General features: G+C 51.0%; 1 protein-coding gene across 1 annotated transcript in view; it reads right to left on the minus strand.

The window, feature by feature from the left end:
• The window catches only part of DOCK11 (dedicator of cytokinesis 11), a 71,056-nt gene that overhangs the window by 24,315 nt on the left and 26,700 nt on the right, over nt 1-20,041 (minus strand). The window contains 15 exon segments of the mRNA XM_009881801.1: nt 125-172; nt 1,784-1,850; nt 1,986-2,097; nt 4,474-4,565; nt 4,871-4,946; nt 6,041-6,157; nt 8,124-8,302; nt 12,976-13,087; nt 13,518-13,601; nt 14,066-14,212; nt 14,603-14,674; nt 15,181-15,306; nt 15,384-15,453; nt 17,668-17,786; nt 19,232-19,321. Coding sequence (XP_009880103.1) covers nt 125-172; nt 1,784-1,850; nt 1,986-2,097; nt 4,474-4,565; nt 4,871-4,946; nt 6,041-6,157; nt 8,124-8,302; nt 12,976-13,087; nt 13,518-13,601; nt 14,066-14,212; nt 14,603-14,674; nt 15,181-15,306; nt 15,384-15,453; nt 17,668-17,786; nt 19,232-19,321 — 1,511 coding nt within the window.

Genomic DNA, 20,041 nt, shown 5'->3' on the forward strand with positions numbered 1-20,041 from the left:
CCGCGGGCCCCCTGCCGGCTGTAGTTGTCCCGGTGCGGGTGTGCACGGTCCCGTCCTGCCTCAGCTGCCACCAGGAGCACGGGGACGGCCCCCCACCCCAGCCCCCGAGGGAAGAATACAGTACCTGGCAATATTTCTCTTCCCCACGTATCTGAAGTGAAATAAACACACCCTAGAAAGAAAATGAAACACATATCTGTCACAGATCCTGCAGATCAGGAACGATCCAGAACATCATTCCAGCTTAGGCAGTGTGGGTTAGGGGATGAGGGGACAGTGAGGTGGATGGAGAACTGGCTGAATGGCAGAGCTCAGAGGGTTGTGATCGGTGGCACAGAGTGCAGTTGGAGGCCTGTAGCTTGTGGTGTTCCCCAGGGGTCAGGACTGGGTCCAGTCTTGTTCAACATATTCATCAACAACCTGGCTGAGGGGACAGAGTGGGCTCTCGGCAAGTTTGCTGGTGACACAAAATTGGGAGGAGTGGCTGATATACCAGAAGGCTGTGCCGCCATCCAGCGAGATGTGGACATGCTAGAGCGTTGGGTGGAGAGGAACTTAATGAAGTTCAACAAGGGCAAGTGTAGGGTCTTGCACTTGGGGACAAATAACCCCAGGCACCAGTAGAGGTTAGGGGCTGACCTGCTTGAAAGCAGCTCTGCAGAGAGGGACCTGGGAGTCCTGGTGCACAATGAGTTGCCCATGAGCCAGCAAGGTGCCCTTGTGGCCAAGAAGGCCAATAGCATCCTGGGGGGCATCAAGCAGAGCGTGGCCAGCAGGTGGAGGGAGGTCATCCTCCCCCTCTGCTCTGCCCTGGGGAGGCCACATCTGGAGCACTGTGTCCAGTTCGGGGCTCCCTGGGTCAAGAAGGACAGGGAACTGCTGGAGAGGGTCCAGCAGAGGCTATGAAGATGATTAACAGACTGGAGCATTTCTCTGCTGAGGAAAGGCTGAGGGACTTGGGGCTGTTCAGCCTGGAGAAGAGAAGTCTGAGAGGGGATCTCATCAATGCTGATCAATAGCTAAAGAGTGTCAAGAGGATGGGGCCAGGTTGTTCACAGTAGTGCCCAGCGACAGGACAAGGGGCAATGGGCACAAACCGGAACATGGGAAGTTCCATCTCAACATGAGGAAAAACATCTTTACTCTGAGGGTGGCAGAGCAGTGGCACAGGCTGCCCAGAGAGGTGGGGGAGTCTCCCACTCTGGAGATGTTCCAAACCCTCCTGGATGTGTTCCTGTCCAACCTGCTCTGGGTGCCCCTGCTCTGGCAGCGGGGTTGGACTGGATGATCTCCAGAGGTCCCTGCCAACCCCTACCATTCTGTGATTCTGTGATTCAAAATCTACCCTGTCCTTGTCTGCAGACACACACCTCTGTGCACGAGGGTTTGGGGTTTGCATTTACAAGTTACTTGACCTCACACCCCCAGTTTCCAAACCCTGTGGCACATTCCTGTCACCTCACCCGTCTGTTCCACCAAACCCGCTGCAAAGCAGAGGTTGTGCCGGTTATGGGGGGAGGCTGTGCCGTGAGCCGTGGGTGGGGGACACCCTCTGCAAAGCCCAGACCCAGCACAGGGCACCGTCACTTCACCGTGCTCCCTCAACATACACACGTTTCTCCTCAGAGGGAGGAAGAGCATTTCGTGACACCCTGGCCAGACATGTCTAGTGCTGCCCAGGACCACGGCCACCCAGCGAGGTGCACCACAGTCATCCGTTCCTCTTGGTTGATGCTGCCCATGCAAAGGGGCAGCGTTTGGATTACAGCCTCAGGATACTCACTCCAGAAGCATGAGGACATTGATCAACTCTTGGGGGGAGAATTTGTTCCAGTAAGCTAAAAGAGTATCTGAAAGAAAGGAAAAAACAGTGCACTGAGATTTAAAAAAACAAACAAACATAAAAGGAAGCTCTAACAGACCAAAACCACCAGTGATGGTGTCTTGTCTTTCTGGCTTCCTCGCAGGAAGCAAGACCCACCAACCTTCAGAGATCATCTTCACAATGTAGAGGTAGCACATCAGGAGCGTCCGGATCTCAAACTGGTCCAGGCGGCTGCAGTGCGACACGCTGCTCCTCGTGGAGCTTCTGCGGATCTAACGGGACATGGATGTGACACGGAGGCCAGCGGCCACAGGTGCCTGGGCTGCACCCAGCGGAGCACAGGGCGAGACACCATGGCAGTGTGGGCACAGCAAATCCGGCACATACCAGCTGCGCCAACCTTCCTCCTGTCCCCCTCCATCCACACCCCCCCAGCACCATCTGTGACACGTTTTGGAGACTCATCCTTCAGGGCTGCTGCCCACCCAGTGATGGGCAGCCTGGAAATCCTGATCACACAGCCAAATGCTTCTCTGCACAGAAAAAAAGATGTCTGGGCAGAGAATGATGGCTTTTCCCGCAAAATGTGGGGCAGCCCTGCTTTCGCTTCCCCTGCTCTCCGCAGCGTCTAAGGTCCTTGACATTTCTGAAGTCTGTTCTTATCAAACAAAATAGTTCATTAGCTGCCAGGGTTTAAAGCAACAATCTAACTTTCTGTTAAAGATACACACTTCAAAACAAAACATCATTTACTAAAAAACCAGGAAATTTCAGCTTAAGAAAATAAATTTATCTTCCCCCAATTTTTGGAAGTGTCTCTTTTTCTTCCTCCTACTTACTGACTTAAGCAAAGATAAGCGAAGTTCTGCGGGTGAGACAATCTCTGTGGGAAAGGCTCGGGCATTGTGTGGTGGGAAACACAACTTTTAAAGCTTTACCAAGTTGGGTTTTTTTGCATTCTCTGTGCTCGCCCTAGCCATATCCTCTGACAAATGGACACGATTAAGCCCTAAGCAGGATGCTTCTCTTAAAGCTGTGCCTCACATGTTTGGAGCGCAATCCACAGATCTTATTTGTTGTTTATTCTGGGACAGGCTGTGGATGTGAGTCATAACAAAAGAGAATTAAACATTCAGTTTGGAGTTGCAGATACAGTGCTACAGCCAGAACTTTGCCGCTGACTATGCCAAACTATCAAGTCAGCACACAACTCACTCCAGGGGAACAGGCAATAAGGAACGTGTCTACCTCTGCAGAGCGGTGTTTAAGCTGCGCTGCGCCACGTGAAGGGTTCGATAGTCAAGTGTTTGGCTATACTTGGTCTTGCAGCTTCGGGATTCATGTGGGAGAGCGTGAAGGCCCCACCTCTCCTAAGCATGTCAGGACACAGCCAGCAGGAGCCCAGATAATCCGCGCCTTGCTTGTTGTAAGGGCCAAAGTTTTTAAAGATGCATCAATGATTCACGTCAACCCAAGACATCTGGAAAGCGCCCTGAGGAAAACCAGGGGCTGGTTTGCACAAATACCTGATTCCCATGCGTGCAATCTGCCAACAAGGAGAGCACACCCTGTCTCAATACTGGGGTCAGAGCTCCTTGTGGTGTGACCGCCGTCACCTTTGGCAAGTATGGGGCAGTGGTTATTAGCCTGTGCCAATTTTCCTGCAAATACTTCATTAAAATGAACGTGGCCAGCAGGTGGAGGGAGGTCATCCTCCCCTTCTGCTCTGCCCTGGGGAGGCCACATCTGGAGCACTGTGTCCAGTTCGGGGCTCCCCGGGTCAAGAAGGACAGGGAACTGCTGGAGAGGGTCCAGCAAAGGGCTACAAAGATGATTAGGAGATTAGAACATCTTTCTTATGAGGAAAGGCTGAGGGACGTGGGGCTGTTCAGTCTGGAGAAGAGAAGACTGAGGGGGATCTCATCAATGCTGATCAATCCTTCAAGGGAGGGTGCCGGGGGGATGGGGACAGTCTGATTCCAGTGGTGCCCAGTGACAGGACAAGAGGGAACGGGCACAGACTGGAGCATCGGGAGTTCCATCTGGACCTGAGGAGGGCCTTCGAGGTGGGGGAGTCTCCCACTCCGGAGCCATCCCAAACCCGCCTGGACGCCGTCCTGTGCCACTGCTGGAGGTGCCCCTGCTCTGGCGGGGGGTGGGATGGGGGAGCTCCAGAGGGCCCTTCCCACCTCCACCAGGCTGGGAGTCTGGGATTTTCTGAAGTCAGCGGTCACCAGCAATCTGGCATCCTGATGCTCTGCTTCCCAGCTGTGTGTGGAAACCAGTTCCCAGCATGGCGCGCCGGGCACTGGCCATGCTGAGACCCATCGGTGCCCAGGGAGCACGTCTGAGGAGGGACAAACGCACCACAAGAGTGGAGATTTTCCCTATAGATTTTGCCTTTTGTCTTCGATAAGTAATTTGTCAACAGTTATATTTTTGGCTCAGAGATGTTTGAAGAGGCAAAGCATACCAGACCAGTGAGTCTGACCTCCTCTGCTAAACATGAATCTATTTGTTTTCAGAGATATTTATAAGCTGGCTTTTGAGCGTGTTACCACGGGGAACTCCTTTTCCCTCCCCCATATTTAACCCAGGCCACAGACTGATGCAGTGAGCACCGGCCTTTCTAACCCCAGATACGTTACATTTTCGCTCTGATCTGGGGAACTGGTCGCCCCTTCTGAGTTCAGGGATCCTTTCGAGTCCTCTCGCTTTATCGCATGGCCGTTTGGAAGTGCTGAAAAAAAACCCCAAATCCTGCAATTAACCCCTTTGCACTGGGACTCCCCAGCGCATGGCGGCCAGGGAGGGGAGGATGCGATTCAGACAGCAACGACGGCCAAAGCCACGTGTCGAAAGCTGATTAATCTGCAAAGGACAGTTGGTGTGACACCACGTCCAGGCAAAAGCATGCCAACTCTGAGAGGCACCTTTGGCAGACGGCTATTTCAGGTTTTGGGTAATGGGTTTTGGCTTTTTGGCACAGGTAACAGTTACATTCAAAATAAATGGGAAACGTAAAGTGTAGAAAAATCAATTTACCTGGATCTTTTTCTGCTATCAGGCTGGACCTATTTGAGGGGGATGCAAAATTGCACATGAATTCATCCCGGGATGTCTGTAAAGCAATATGAGGTTTTAGTGACCAGTGGAAGATAACACCTATTCTCTTACAGAAGAGAATAATGAAATAAAAAAAGGCAAATTAGAGCAGCTTTTAAAATGCAGATAAAAAAATAAAAATCTGTTTCCTTCCTTCCATAACAAGGAGACAACTGACTTGGGGAGGAGTGCAAAGAATAGCAGAACATATAAAAGTAAGGCATAGCGTTTTTTTCCCTGAGTTGAAATTTTGAATTGTTTTCAGAGAATCATAGAATGATTTAAGTTGGAAGGGTCCTTGAAGATCATCTGGTTCCACCCCCTGCCCTGGGCAGGGCCACCTCCCCCCAGCCCAGGTTGCTCCAAGCCCCGTCCAACCTGGCCTTGAACACCTCCAGGGATGGGGCAGCCACAGCTTCTCGGGGCAACCTGCCCCAGGGGATCACCGCCCTCACAGGGAAGAAGTTCTTCCTCACATCTCATCTAAATCTCCCCTCTTCCAGTTTGAAGCCATTCCCCCTAGTCCCATCACTCTATACCCTTCTAAAAAGTCCCTCCCCCGCTCTCCTGGAGCCCCTTTAGGCACTGGAAGGGGCTCTGAGGTCTCCCCTTTTTCGCCTTCTCTTCCCCAGGCTGAACCCCCCCAACTCTCCCAGCCTGTCCTCCCAGCAGAGGGTTCCAGCCCTTTTTTCAAATGTCTTTTTTGTTGTTGTTGTTTTGCCCAAAACCAGGAGGAAAGTCTAGTCCGCAAGGCTGAGCCCACCTGGGAACCACACACAGCCTCAGGCAGGCGGGCAACTCCCCAGGACAGCTGCTGGAGTCTGAGGCTGAGTCCTGTTGCAACTCATTGCATGTGGAGGGACTCACATGACACTACGCATACCGTAAAGGAACACATTTAACAAGGGCAAAGACATTGTACCCAGCGCTGCAGACAGAACAAAATCGTAGGAAAAGCCAAATTAAAAGAAACAAGCCCATTAGGGAGAAGAAAACCACCCGTATTTCTAAAGCTGAGGCTGGCTGCAGGCAGTGGGAGTCGCAGAGGGGGTGTGCGGGGAGAGGAGGACGGAGGAGGAGGGCAAAGAGGCATCGCTGGGCTTTACTCACGGGGCTGGAGGCGGCAGCGCAGGAGTAGAGTGCCTCGCGGCTGGCCACTCGCTGGAGGTTCTCCACCAGCAGCCAGAAGAGCGGCAGCTAGAGCTGGGCTATCTTTGCCTGCTGGTTCTGAAAAAAGTCAGGGAGAAGAACGGAGGTAAGAACTCAGGCTTGCAACGGAGCAAAAAAGGGAAACTCTTGAGCCAAAGCACATATACATATATATATATATAATTATTATTTTTTTTATTTTTTTTTAACACACTGTACATGGTTTCTGAGGACACAGGTTGGTTTGGCTTCTCATCTCCACCTCCAAAAGCGCCAGGAAGGTATTACCCTTCTAGCAGCCAGCTTGCGGCACTCAGGGATTTTTGGGGGGCTGAATAACATTCCCAATCATACCGGCTGCGTGACAAACTAAATCCCGCATTTCCTAGCTCTGTAACTGGCACTGCACTCACATGGCTTCATTTTCAAGTGCGACACCCAGGAGTAACGAAACAAAACCAGTTGCTCCTCGCCTGGTGCTGGCTCGTGCTTCCCCTCAGGAATTCTGCATAGCAAATGCTTCTATTTAAACCAGTTTGTAGGAACAGATTAATTTGGATTAAGTGATACAGATCAAAAATGGTCTGGCTGACATTTTCTAAATGCAGGGTGCTCTCATATCCAATTTTTTGGTTAAAAGTATTCCGGACTCTACAAAAAGGTTAAAAAAAGAAAAAAGAAATTTAAGGCTTCAAATTGAATGGTATATTTGACCGATACAAGAATCTAATTTTTTCGTTTGATTCAGGATGACAATAGATAAAAGAAATCCTGAAAATGCCCATGGGTTGGGAAAACGCTCTCTCAGCCATTGATGGAGCCAGGCTTTCCTTGGTCGGAGCGAGACTGCAGCAACAGACCTTGCCACGCTCAGCCTTGTCCTGCCCCTGACGTGGGTTTTTTTTTTTCACTTTGGTGTCTTGGCACACCAGCGGAGCATCCTGCCCCGGCTCCAGGCTGTTTCCCCGTCATGCAGCCCTGAGCGCAACACACTTACAAAAATCCAGCGGGACGATTTTAAGGGAGGTGGTGTTTCTGAGAAGGCAGGGAGAGTGCCGCACGCCGGGGGGCAAACAACCCCTCAACTAGCATGAGGGCTTTTGGGCACCCAGAAGAGCAGCAACAGGCTGCCTCTGACCCAGTCTGGAGGAGGAGAAGGAGGAGAAGGAGGAGAAGGAGGAGAAGGAGGAGAAGGAGGAGAAGGAGGAGAAGGAGGAGAAGGAGGAGAAGGAGGAGAAGGAGGAGAAGGAGGAGAAGGAGGGCTCTGGGTCCATGCAGAGCGTGGGAACCCCTGGGAACATTCGGGTCATTTCTCCCACCCTTCGTGCCCAGGAGGCTGTCCACATTCCCAGAGAAAACTCAGGAATGCAGCAACCTAGGAGCAATGTGAGGAGCTAAACTCTAAACAGAGAGGAGTTTTCAGCCCAGAGCAAGGACAGGTAGTCCCTGCGCAGGTAGCACAGCATGTTCAAGGACATAAGGGAGCAGCACCAAGAAAACAAGTCCATCTCTGGGCTCTTTCGGCAATAGCACACGCTGGGCCTCTGACCAAGGAAAGCTGAGAGCGCTCCAGCAGAAATCCAGCATCTCATGAAAATCCCCAGATCCTCTCCTCTGAGTCACTAATTAGTAAAACACGCAGCTGACTTGTAACAGAGATGAGTCCTGTTTCCTAATTATAGTATATTAACGCAGGATATTAGTTTAAGCCCAAGACCAGAAGAACATTGACGTTGCTTAATTTTGTTGAATAGCCTCTTGGCTAACGACACTCCCAAGTTCCTTAATGGCTCAGGGCTTTATTATCTAAATACTGAGCACGAGTAAGAGCGCTGCAGTTAGATAACTGCATTGTTTGTGTTCCTAGATCATTTCTCAGAGTTATTACTGTTATGCCATAACTATCAGTTACTTACAACAGTTCCCTAAAAAGTAATGCGAATACCCTCGGTGTACCATGCAAGATCTAAAACTCTGATGTGCGTGGGTTTTTTTCACAAAATTAAAGAACATGAAGTTTAAAAGCCAACAAAACATGCCTGACCTTGTGCTGGTATCTATTGTCGAAGGCGTGCTTTATCAAGAGATTTTTTAAGACTGAGATGGCCGTATATCTGATATCGTAGTTGTCCTGCAAGGCAACAGAGGCTTCTCTGAGAAGCATCCCCACCAGGAAATGATGCCTGCAATACTCATCAGTTAAACCGTATTCAAGATTTACATCTGAAAGAAACAACAAGGCAATGGTTAAGGGAACTGTTCCGAGGATCTGTTCAGAGCAAGACATAACGGTCGCGTAAGCCACAACTGTCCGTAAGGACGGTTCATCACGCTCTCCTACGCTGCATTGATCTTTCAATAAAGCCTGAACTGACTACAGTTTTCTCCACCACCGAGTTAAGTCATATCAAAGAACTCGGCACCTTCCAGTTCAGGCTAATCATTCATTTCAGCCCTCACCATTTTAGCACCAGCAAAAAGAAGGATTTTTGCAGTGTGATGTTTGACAAGGCTTGGCGCTCCAAAGAGTAATCTGTGAAGTCAGAGGTGGATAACCTCTCCCTCTCTTACAGGGAACTGCTGGAGAGGGTCCAGCAAAGGGCAACAAAGATGATTAGGGGACTGGAGCACCTTTCTTATGAGGAAAGGCTGAGGGAATTGGGTCTCTTTAGTCTAGAGAAAAGAAGATTGAGGGGGGATCTTATTAGTACATACAAATACTTAATGGGAGGGTGCCAGGGGGATGGGAGCAGTCTTTTTTCAGTGGCGCCCAGTGATAGGACGAGGGGTAATGGGCATAAACTTGAACATAGGAAGTTCCATCGTAACATGAGGAGGAACTTCTTTACTTTGAGGGTAGTGGAGCACTGGAACAGGCTGCCCAGAGAGGTGGTGGAGTCTCCCACTCTGGAGACATTCAAAACCCGCCTGGACGCTGTCCTGTGCAACGTGCTGTAGGTGACCCTGCTCTGGCGGGGGGGTTGGACTAGATGATCTCCAGAGGTCCCTTCCAACCCTAACCATTCTGTGAATCCTGTGAATTCTGTGGATGAAACGGCAAAGGCAGCGCCAGGTACTGCCTGGGGACTGCTCTGCTCCTGACCGGGGGTTATCCTGTAAATCCCCAAACTGCACAGGTGGCAGAGGACCCAACTTCCACGGTGAGGGTGGCATTGGGCAGGGGAGACGGTGCGTTTATCACAGTCAGCCAACCCGAGCAGTACCAGCTCTGCTGCTTGTTCCACATCCTCCGTGACACCTGCATTCCTTCTCGCCAGGGCAGAGAGCAGAGCAAAGGCAAAGACCCCTGCGGGCATGAGGGATGCGGTGCCCAGCAGCCACTGCCGCATCCTCCAGTGCTTCACCCAGCCGGGCTCCCCAGCCCCGCCACAAGGACGGGGCAGCCGGGGCAGGCTGCCAGCCAGCTGCTTGCCAGAACGTGTGAGACTCCCTTCGCTCCCCACCCGCGGATATTGAACGCCGCTCCTTAAAAGCCGCACTGACTGCCAGGAGAAAGGCAGCTCTGTCCCAAATCACCTCAGTTAACTTAAGTTGTACCCCGCATCTCGCATATACACTGTCATCAAAGGAGTGCTGCTACGAGGGTAAGGCATCATTCCCACTGCCGTGCCTGGATAACGCGGCTGGGAAGCGACAGAGACACAGGTTTCAGCGCAGGGTGAGTGTGCACTCGGGCTGCCACCCATGCCCTTGCCCTGACACCGTTATCTCCGTCAGGCAGCCCATATGCCTAATCAGAGCTGCAATAGGCACTCTTTGACTGTTGCGTTTTGGCACTAAGCCTCCCAGAGGGATAACCCGAAAGTTGTGCGTTCTTCCCCCGAAGGGTAGAAGCTGTGGGCTCAGCTCAGCCTTTTTTTTTTTTTCTTTTTTTCTTTTTTTTTTTAAATCCCACAGGTGTGAAATTTTTTCTGTGGTAAGGCAGGGTGCACGCACGGAGCTTTGAAAATCCCAGCCAAAGGGTTCCAACAGCTCTGTGGCTGCAAATGATATTTTTAAGTTCGTTGATTCATACGTAGCATTTACTGGTTTGTGAAAGTCTGATTCAGAGGAAAGAGAAAGCATTCTAGAGCATTATCGAGCTTTCAATGTTAATCATGTTAGCAAATGCCTAAGTGTCACACATCGTGGTTATTTCATTAGTTGGATGAAAGCTAATTGATTGGAAGCTGCGTATTTAATTTGACATTAGAGGATGCAGTGATCCCAGTTGGACCTACCTACTGAAGTGAACCGTTCCACAGCAAATGAAAAAAAATCTAATTTGTGTGCAAAAAGAAAAGGGACAAATAAAAAAACGGCAAAAATAAACAGGAATAAGTAACACTCTCAGTCGTGGAGAAATAGGACAGTATGTCGTGTTTTAATATTACTTGTAAGGCTATTGGGAGTTAATCCCAGCTTCTGTCAGTCTCGTGGGTTCTTTGCTATCACAAGATTGCAAAACCAATCCTGTGCTGCCGGTTGCGAGGACAGGCTCCAGGACAGGCTCGGGGCTTTCCTCTGCCTGATGGAACCCACCCGTCCCCCAGGCGAGGCCGCAGGGACGCGGAGCAGCATCCAGCCTCAGTAGCTGAGACGTTTCAGAGAAACTGCTCCAAGCTGCAACGCTCCCACTCAACAGGACGCGGTCCCAGGGATGTGCTCTGCCTGCCGGCCCATCTGCACCCGATTCTGCTGCAGAAGCCCTCTTCGTCCCCCTTCCTGGGGGGTATTCCTTCTTTTTCCAGAAACAGAGAGGGCTGGGCACGTCCCCTCTCTTCAGCCCAATAAGCTGATACAGAGCTGAGGCATGCCAGCAGGACACCTCCAGGGTGAGCTGTGTCCAGTTCTGGGCTCCCCAGTTCAAGAAAGACAGGGAACTGCTGGAGAGGGTCCAGCAAAGGGCAACAAAGATGATTAGGGGACTGGAGCACCTTTCTTATGAGGAAAGGCTGAGGGACTTGGGTCTCTTTAGTCTAGAGAAAAGAAGATTGAGGGGGGATCTTATTAATACATACAAATACTTAATGGGAGGATGCCAGGGGGAGGGGAGCAGTCTTTTTTCAGTGGTGCCCAGTGATAGGACGAGGGGTAACGGGCATAAACTTGAACATAGGAAGTTCCATCTTAACATGAGAAGGAACTTCTTTACTTTGAGGGTAGTGGAGCACTGGCACAGGCTGCCCAGAGAGGTGGTGGAGTCTCCCACTCTGGAGACATTCCAAACCCACCTGGACGCTGTCCTGTGCAACTGCTGTAGGTGACCCTGCTCTGGCAGGGGGGTTGGACTAGATGATCTCCAAAGGTCCCTTCCAACCCTAACCATTCTGTGAATTCTGTGATGTGCACATCGTACCTCCCCATCTTTGAGGCCGCTGTCGCCGTCATCACAGGTCTGTCCATAAAAATGCAAGTTTGCAATGGAGACACATCCCTACACATCTCTGCCATGGCAGGCAGAGCACAGGCACCACTGCGAGGGTGCTTCTGCTACCTGAGGACAGGCTGTCTACTCTTAAGAGATGCACGTGGATGACAATTGCTACCACTATTTTAAAATATGTATTTTTAAAAGTAAAACCTCAGCTGGTAGGTCTCGGTCAGAGTAAAACAGCGGAGGAAAGATGAGCTGCTCTTACGGCTTTTCAGTGGAACCATCGCAAACGCAAAGGTGACTGTTAACCAAGGAAGAGCATCCTTATGTTATCATGCCACTCATGAGCAACGGGGAGGCGACTGTGGCTGCGATTTTCTCTTTCTCAGCCATTCCTAGCAGTGTAGTCTGTTAAACTGTGCCAGGCAAGTAGCCAAACCGATGTAAGCGTAAGGGATTAGCAGCTGGTCCAGAAAGCTCTGAGCGGCGAGAAACATACCAAAATAAGGGGAAAAAAAATCACAGTTACTGCTGCTTCTGCCACCTGGATGTGTGTGGAACCACTCTGACTGCGCCCTGAGGCACAATCAAACATCCCCTTGCCTCCATCAGAATAAATCATAGCATCATAAATCCACACAGGGTAATCCCAAACCTCACTCTCCTCTCAGGTACTTATCTCAGCCAGGCTATCAGCATCCAAACCTGCCAATCTTTACTATATTTATCCAGCATGGACGAGAAATCAGGACCCAGAGAGAATGAGGCTATGTCTACAGCGGTCCTAGGCAGCCGGCGAGGCACGTGGCTCTGCCCAGCGCTGTGGTCTGTGTCGCCACCGGTAACAGAGCTGCAGTCCCCCACACTCGCACAGTGCCCCTGGCAAACCCCATCCGCCCCGCGGTGAGCAGCACCGGGACCAAAGGGGCCACGGTGCGACAGCGAGAGCAGCCTGGCTGGGTGGTGGTGCCACAGCACGTACGCCCTCGGTATGCACATCGGGCTCAAGTTCTCCGCTGGCTGCCTTCAGCCCAGGTTTGAGGACAAGCTTGAACGCGCTGTGCGCTGCCATACTCTTGTTCAAAAGGAAAGCAGGAGGTAACCTAAATCACCTTCTTGTGGCCACAAAGTGAGGGGGCAACAGAGCAGTGAATTCAATCTCCATCCTCTACAGCACCAGTCGGTGAGACACTCTGCTTCTCGGGGGATGCTGACACGCGTGGGAACAAAGGACCACACTTGCACAATTTGGGTATTTACTGAAACAGGGGCAGTTTCTTTCAGATATTGTTAGTCCCACACAAACTTAAATATAGGAAATACTGAAAAGACTGATTGCATACCATTCTGGAGCAGAATGATGTAAACCTGCCACAACAGCGTCTTTTCCTGTGGTTAATGTAGATCAGGCTAACCAGGACATAAATGTTCTTGACACTAAGCCAAAGTCCATCTGGTCAGAAGCCATCAAGACTAACAAATTATAGCTCTCTAGCCAGTCTCTTGAGAAAGGACATACCTTGAACTCTTTGCAGCTTGGGTTTGGAAAAGGTCATTGGTAAGTTCAGAGGAATGTAGTGCTCGTGATTGCAAATGGTTTGAAGAAATTCAAACTTGTATTCAACCAGCAGCTGAGAGAAAAAAAAAAAAAGACAAACATAAACTATGTTTTCAGCTTGATTCATCTGCTTACAGTTCAACGTGTTTGTTGCACAAGGATTGGGGAATCTAAATAGCATTTGGTGAAGCTCAGAAATAACTGGCAAATTTTGGCATTGTTCTGCCCAAGTGTCACTGCGTGCAACTGCCACTTGGGACCTCTTTGCCTTTTTCACCCGGACCATTAACCAACCTCTCCTTTAGTTCTGACTCTTTCCTTTGTTTTAAAGCTTAGCTGCATACAGGTGCTCGGCGCAGACAAAGAGGTCCCTGCCTCCAGAGGACTCCGCAGGAACAGTCACTAAAAGGCCTCCAAGAGTTGTATAAAATGATCACTGCAGAGCTTTGACTGACGTAGATATGCACAACTGCAAACCACCTCTCAAGGAACATACCCCTTACCTTAGGGTCTTTTGGGCTGAATCCAGAAATGTAATCGTTTATCAAGTTAAAAACAAATCCTCTGTCCATAAAGGTCAAACAACGCTGGAGGAAAAAATAGCAACATGTGGCCAATCATTAAAAATAAAAGCATTCATCCTAAATCATCTCCATCCCACCGTCCCGCCAGCAGCCAGATTTGATCCTCCAGTCTGCTGCTGCCTTTCCAAAACCTACTTGATCCCATTTCTCTGGAATTGTTTGGATGACCTCACTCAAGTCTTCAGTGGACAACAGAAATATTTAAAATGAGAGCACACGTGTTTCCTCTCAGGTTCTGACCAGTTGCTAGGCATGATCCAAAACCCCAGATAAGATACAGCGTATCACAGGCTTTCTCTGGGAAAGAGAAAGTTTCTTTCCCAGGAAAGAGAATCCCCTCTAGAGTTTCCATCATTGAAGAAAGCAAAGAGGTGATAAAGTACAAACACATTTGTTTGCTTGCTGCTTATTTCTAATTTTTTTTTTTTGTCTGATAAAAGCCTGGGAGAAGGAAAGAAAGCACTGACCTTCAGGAAGTTAGCCAAGCTAAAGTTGACATTCCTGGACTCTTCGGGGATTTCGTTATAGCGAATGGTGACGTGAGGGATGATGGCGAGCAGCAGCGAATGCAGGGCGTGCTGGTAGGAGTCGGGGAACCGCTGGCCTCTGGGTAGCTGCAACCAAAAGCACGTCCCGCGCTCAGCGCTGCCAGCCAGCCGCTGGGGAGAGCCCAGCGCAGGCACAAGTCCCCCTTTAGCATTTGTTTATATTTGTTTCCTAATAAAACACCAGCACAAAGAAAGCACTGGCTGAAACCGCGGAGAAGGAGGCTGCAGGAGCCATAAGGAGATCCGGAATTTTGAAGTTACAATTGAGACTGAAAAGGGGAAGAAGGGAAAAGTGAAGTGGAATAAAAAAAAAAAAAAAAAGGAAAGCTCTGGCTAGCTGTTCAGCTTGGCAGGGTTCTTTTAAATAAAGAGTTAGACAGTTTTTCAGAAAAGCTGTGGGAGGAGAGTTCGTTTGTGACAGCTCTGTAACGCAGCATCGAACAAATTTAGTTTTACCTTGATTTTGTTTTCTTCCAGTAAGTACATTGCCATTGACTTCGCCAGTGCTTCAAAGAAAAACCACGAGTACTAAAACGAAGAAAGAATAGTTATTTTTCCCAGCAGGATTGAACATGTTTGGCTCTGTGGGGAAGCAGCAGCGTGGGAGGGAGAGTTCGCGTTCGAAGGGCATTTCGTAAGCACGGCCGCGCTTGCACAGCCAGCATGGCACAGGGACCTCTGCCACCGGGAGGAGTCTGGCCAGTCTTGGCGTGGGAACAGCTCCGTCCCTTTTGCACCCCAACGCGCCCAGAGTTTGGGGTGCCACCCCCGACGTGTGGCTTGAAGAAAACAGAGAAAACTGGGCAAATGGAAAAGCCCTTTGCTGTGTCCTGCCATGAGCCTTAAGACAGACAGGTTCCCTGCAAGAATCCAACCCTCTTGTAAGGGGAGAACCTCAAGGACGTGGATGCTGAGAGCTGCCCTGGTAGCTTTGCTCCTGCGGTGGGTTTGGGTGGGTGAAAGTGTTGGGCTTTATACCAGACCTCCTCTTCCTCCCCTCCACCCCTGGCAGCCAAGTACTGCTGATACTTCACCTTGAGGAGCTTATTGATGGCTAGAAAATCTGCTGACTGCTTCAGGATCGTGGCCATGGAAAGGACCAGGATTTCATGGGTCATCTTCGCCTGCGTGACACTGGGTTTCTCTGCTCGAAAGACGTACTGAGGCAAGAGCAACAGCGTCAGCAGTGTGCCTGCTCCCAGCAGGGAGTTTTGCAGGGCGGTGTGTCATGACTGACCTTTATAAAGGAGCGCAAGTAGTGGTCTAGACCTTCTTCATGGCACTTGGACACGATGTGCAGAAGAACCCTGGGGAGAAATGTGGTTTGTGTTCAGCACGCAACGTGAGGGCAAGTTCCTCCAGCTCCTGAAAGCAGACACCGGCTGTGTCCTATCCTGCTCAACCCCCAAAGCCTCACTGCTGGCACGGCCAGCTTTGCAGAGAGCCCGTGCTTGCAGGCTGGCATCCCTCACAGCTCCCGTGGCTGCGCCGCAGCACGGTCCCTGAGAGAGCACTCAGAGTGGCCAAAGCCTCTTCTCCGCTCTGGTGCTGGACCAGGGGTGGCCCAGACCAGCCGCCGTCACCGCTCGTGGCTCCCCGCACGAGGAGGCGAGGTGTGGGATCTCTCTGCAGGGGACGTATCCTATTCTTTGGCCTCTGTACATGCCAGGATTAGAGCCTGCCGCTACTTAAGGTCACGTTGCAGCGAGCATTAGGCACCTGAGCAATGCTCAGGTGTAAGATAAGTCGAAAACAAAAATATTAAGTTAATCTGCTCTGCACCCAGTTCTCTCTGGGAGTATCTATGGACCTGGAATCGGGAGAGCATGCCCCATTGCCCCTCCTGCACACGCTACAGATTCATCCACGCTGTTCAGCTTATCACGTGTTGAGTCTGTCCTCACTGGGAGCCCTTTCCTAACGACAACGCAAGCAACAACGAACAGCTATACTGCTACATCAAGTCTGCAAAATGAACACAAAAACCCCACAGAATCCCTGATGAGAAGTGGGGGAAAAAAATTCTCCATCCTTTTTATACTCTGATACCTTCCTGCATCCCCGGAATTTATGAATTCTGGAAGGCTCTTATTTACTGAATTTACATCATCCGCTCCTTGTTACATTCACTGGATTGTTTTCGGGCTGTTGCCTTGCAGTTCACTGGGGACAGACCCTGGAAAACATGCCAGCCCTCTGGAAGCGCTCCAGGCGGCCGATGAAGGCAGCGAGCGCCTGGTTTCCCCAGCCAACACTGGGGATTTACATTCCAGTCCCAGCCAGAGGGAACAACAAACTATTGCACACTGTCACAGACCCCACAGGCCAAACCACAGGGAGGAGTTTACAAGCCATTTATCAGATAAAGCGGGTTTTAAAATCCACTCTGAAAGTCTGGATGAGAAAAAAGTTGTCATTAAGGAGAAAGCTATTGACAAACGGGAAAGCATCGGGCCAAGCTTTGAAAAAAATATCTCTGGAAGTGAAGGTGGGAGCTGGTCAACCAGCAGATAGCCGGGGTCACTTCTTCCCCTGTCCTTGCCCTCTGGAGGTTGAAGCAGAGTGGGATTACAGTGCTCCACACAGGGGGAGTCCCCACAACCTGCACCACATGGTGCGAGGACTGGGATTGCAATGGGTCCCACATCCCAGGGGGACCAGAGCTCGGGCCCTGCATCCCTGGGGGGACAAGGACTCAGCCTCCGCTTTCATGGGAGCGAGATGCTTTGGGTACAGGGATGCACGGTACCTCCGGCAGTCAGAGGAAAATCTCCGTGGAGTGGCACCCAGCGTTCCCCTTTGCACCGCAGCATTTCACAGAGAGGCAACCACGGGAGGAAGATGGATGTTTTAACGCATCCATCAGTGTAGGGTTGCGGTGGCCGGAGCTAGGCAGGAAAGGCGCTTTTGCACCTTTTGCTGCCTTTTGGGCCCGAGCAGAAGGCTGCAGGCAGCAGAAGGTGGCCCAGGCCCTGGCCGCTGCTGCCCTCTTGGGGCTGCGGGCTCAGCTGAGCATCACTGCGCAAACCGCTGTCAAGCCCTCACGGATGCAGCGGCGGTTTCGGCAGCCCAACGCGCCCAGCTCCGGGGGATTTTTAGCAATCCCCCTGACTCGGGGGACTGGCGGGCAGGGATGGGACCAGGGCACCGCTCTTGCAAGGAAACCTCATCTGCTGCCTGCAGCTGGGACAAGTCCGGGTGCTCTGGTGCCTTTCGACACCCCAATAATTCGGCTCCCAGAGCCAAACCTGCAAGCAAGCCCTTTTTCTTTTGAAAAACAATCTGGAAGTAATCTTTACAATACTGCATTTTTTGCCACGCAGCTCCCAGGACAAGGTCCCCACGCTGCCCCGTGTCACCCAGCCAGCGGCTGGTGTCTCGCAGCACGGGAGCAAGCGGCAGGGGACAACCAGTGCTGCCACTTAGCACCTTGTACTGGGAAACCACGTGCAGCTTTGCACTGCAGTTTGTGGCTTTGCCTTCGCAACCGAAGAAAACCGGATGATTTACCAGACACTCACATGGTGCAGTTGACAGCCACTTCGTCTTCCTGGGTCACATTTGTAAGGACTCTAAATAGTTGCATAAGAATTACAGGTAGAAACTGAATCATTACTTGGATCTCCATGGCGTGCAAACACTAAAACAAATGTTCAAAACACAGACACTTTTAGTTCAACATTTTGCAGATGTTAAGTATTTATAGTGCACAGACATTTCTGTGGCAAAAGGACAGGCATGAGCAAATGCTTCAGGGTTGGGGCTTCGGGACAGGAGGACTTGGACCCGTAGCAGCGCTCACCGCCTGCCTTCCCGCTGACACATCCCAGCTGCACGCCCCCAGGGAGCAGCATGAATCACTCATGGCAGGTATTAATCCTCCTCTCAGATGCGCCCAGGCAGCTGTGACTTCATTAGAGGTCACAGGCTCTGATTTGACCCCAATAACCCAGAATTTAAGGCTGAAGTTTTTCTCCCAACTCTCCCCATCGCTTAAGATGGTTTTTTGAAGTCACTAAGTCCCATTTTCAGAGTGGAAACCTGACGCCCGATGACTCGCAGTGAGGTTTTTCCCCAAATTGCGTAGCTTGCTAGCGGAAATGGGATTAAAGTGACCTGGTGAAGGTCAAGATCATCCGGTGGGTGCACTCTCCACCCACATAAACTTCTTTGGCCTGACTCTCACAATATGGGTCTAGGAAAGGCAGTGTGTTTCACTTCCAATTTTCAAACCTGCAAATCTAACGGAAGGTTCTTAAATCTGTATCTAGTTATTTAAATTACTGAAATTACTGGGGTATTGGTGATACGAAGCCCTCGCTTACGCTTGGCACATAGATGTCCCCCTGTCTGCAGGCTGCAGCGAGGTCGCCGTGATGAAATGCTCGCAAGAAAGCAACTGTTATTCTCGCGCCTGGCTTCAAAACCTGCCGTTCTTTCTGTTTCTTAAAATATTTATACGTTATCTGAAATGCACCCAGTAACTTTGCGATGATAAATCCCCACCGCTGGAAGCGGGGCTGTTGCTACGGCAGCGCTCTTAAAAACAGGCGGTTATGGAAGGAAACAAGGACAGCAAACAGCCAAGAAATATATTCCCTGCAGAAGCCTTCGCTGGACCTGCTCCGAGGCCCTTACTCATGCCGCAGTGATTGCCAAAAAGTCACGGCTGGGTCACAGGTCATCTGTGGTCATATTTAACGGACTGATAATCTCACAGACCTTTTTCAGCCTGAAAAAAGATTCCTGTTTTGAATGGAACCCCCCGAAAACTAGGAATTGTGCTACAGTGTAAAGGTTTGGATGAGATTTAGGGCAGCGGGGGAGGAGCGTGCGAGCCTGCCACAAGGAGGGTTTGCCACCAGCATGGCAGAGCGATGCTGACCGCTTGTTGTACCTCCTGCGAAAGGCAGTGGGAAGCAGCCCGCAGAGAGCAGACCGTCGTGTCAGTAAGCAAAGGTAAAGATACCGCAACGCTGCGGTCCCAGCGCCACAGCGAGCGCGTGTTCCTACAGGGCAGGGCTGCGGGTATTTACTGGTGGTCCGCAAAATCACAAACGAAGCCCACCGACAGGCACTGTTCACCTTTAGGTATTTCACCAGCTCTCCGGGGACTTCCTTAGCTCCCGCCTGAACCAGCTGGCAGTACTGGAAGAATTTGTGCAAATGCATGTCCTGGAAGAGAAGAAAAACAAGTTCAACGCGGCAGTTTCAACATTTGTCAACGCCTACTCTGCAGCGCACACCCAAAAATCTGCCGACTTCCCCGCGGCAGTGGGCCCTGTGCCTAGCAAGCCCCACGTCAGTACCAGTGGCACTTTGGTCCCCAGCTGCCATCTCCCAGGAGTACACCACAGCCCCCGGCCTCTTTCAATGTACCCAGCCACTGCCTCCCAGCTAATCTCGAGATTAAGCACAAAACTGCCAGCAGTGTTATATTTCTCCTGTGGTTGCACCATCCTGAGCCCCAGTCCCCATCCAACACTGGTCTGGAGAAGTAGGAGCCCTTCTATCCCACCTGCGACTCTGTGAGGCAGATGGTGAGGCGGTCTCACTGACCTACTGCTCTCTGAGGCACTCTCCTTCCCACTGCTTTTCCTCTTTCTCCAAGGTTAAATTTAATTACCTTGGTTATTTAACCCTGAAAAGCATCCAGGAATCTATGAATGCCATCCAGAGGGACCTGGGCAGGCTGGAGAGGTGGGACAGTGCCAACCTCATGAAGTTCAACAGGGCCAAGTGCAGGGTGCTGCACATGGGTCGGGGCAATCCCATCACAACTCCAGGCTGGGTGGGGAACTGATGGAGAGCAGCCCTGAGGAGAAGGACCTGGGGGTGTTGGTGGGTGAGAAGCTCAACATGAGCCGGCAATGTGCGATCACAGCCCAGAAGGCC

The sequence above is a fragment of the Charadrius vociferus genome, unplaced genomic scaffold, assembly GCF_000708025.1.
Source record: "Charadrius vociferus isolate BGI_N301 unplaced genomic scaffold, ASM70802v2 scaffold472, whole genome shotgun sequence".
NCBI classification, from domain to species: domain Eukaryota; kingdom Metazoa; phylum Chordata; class Aves; order Charadriiformes; family Charadriidae; genus Charadrius; species Charadrius vociferus.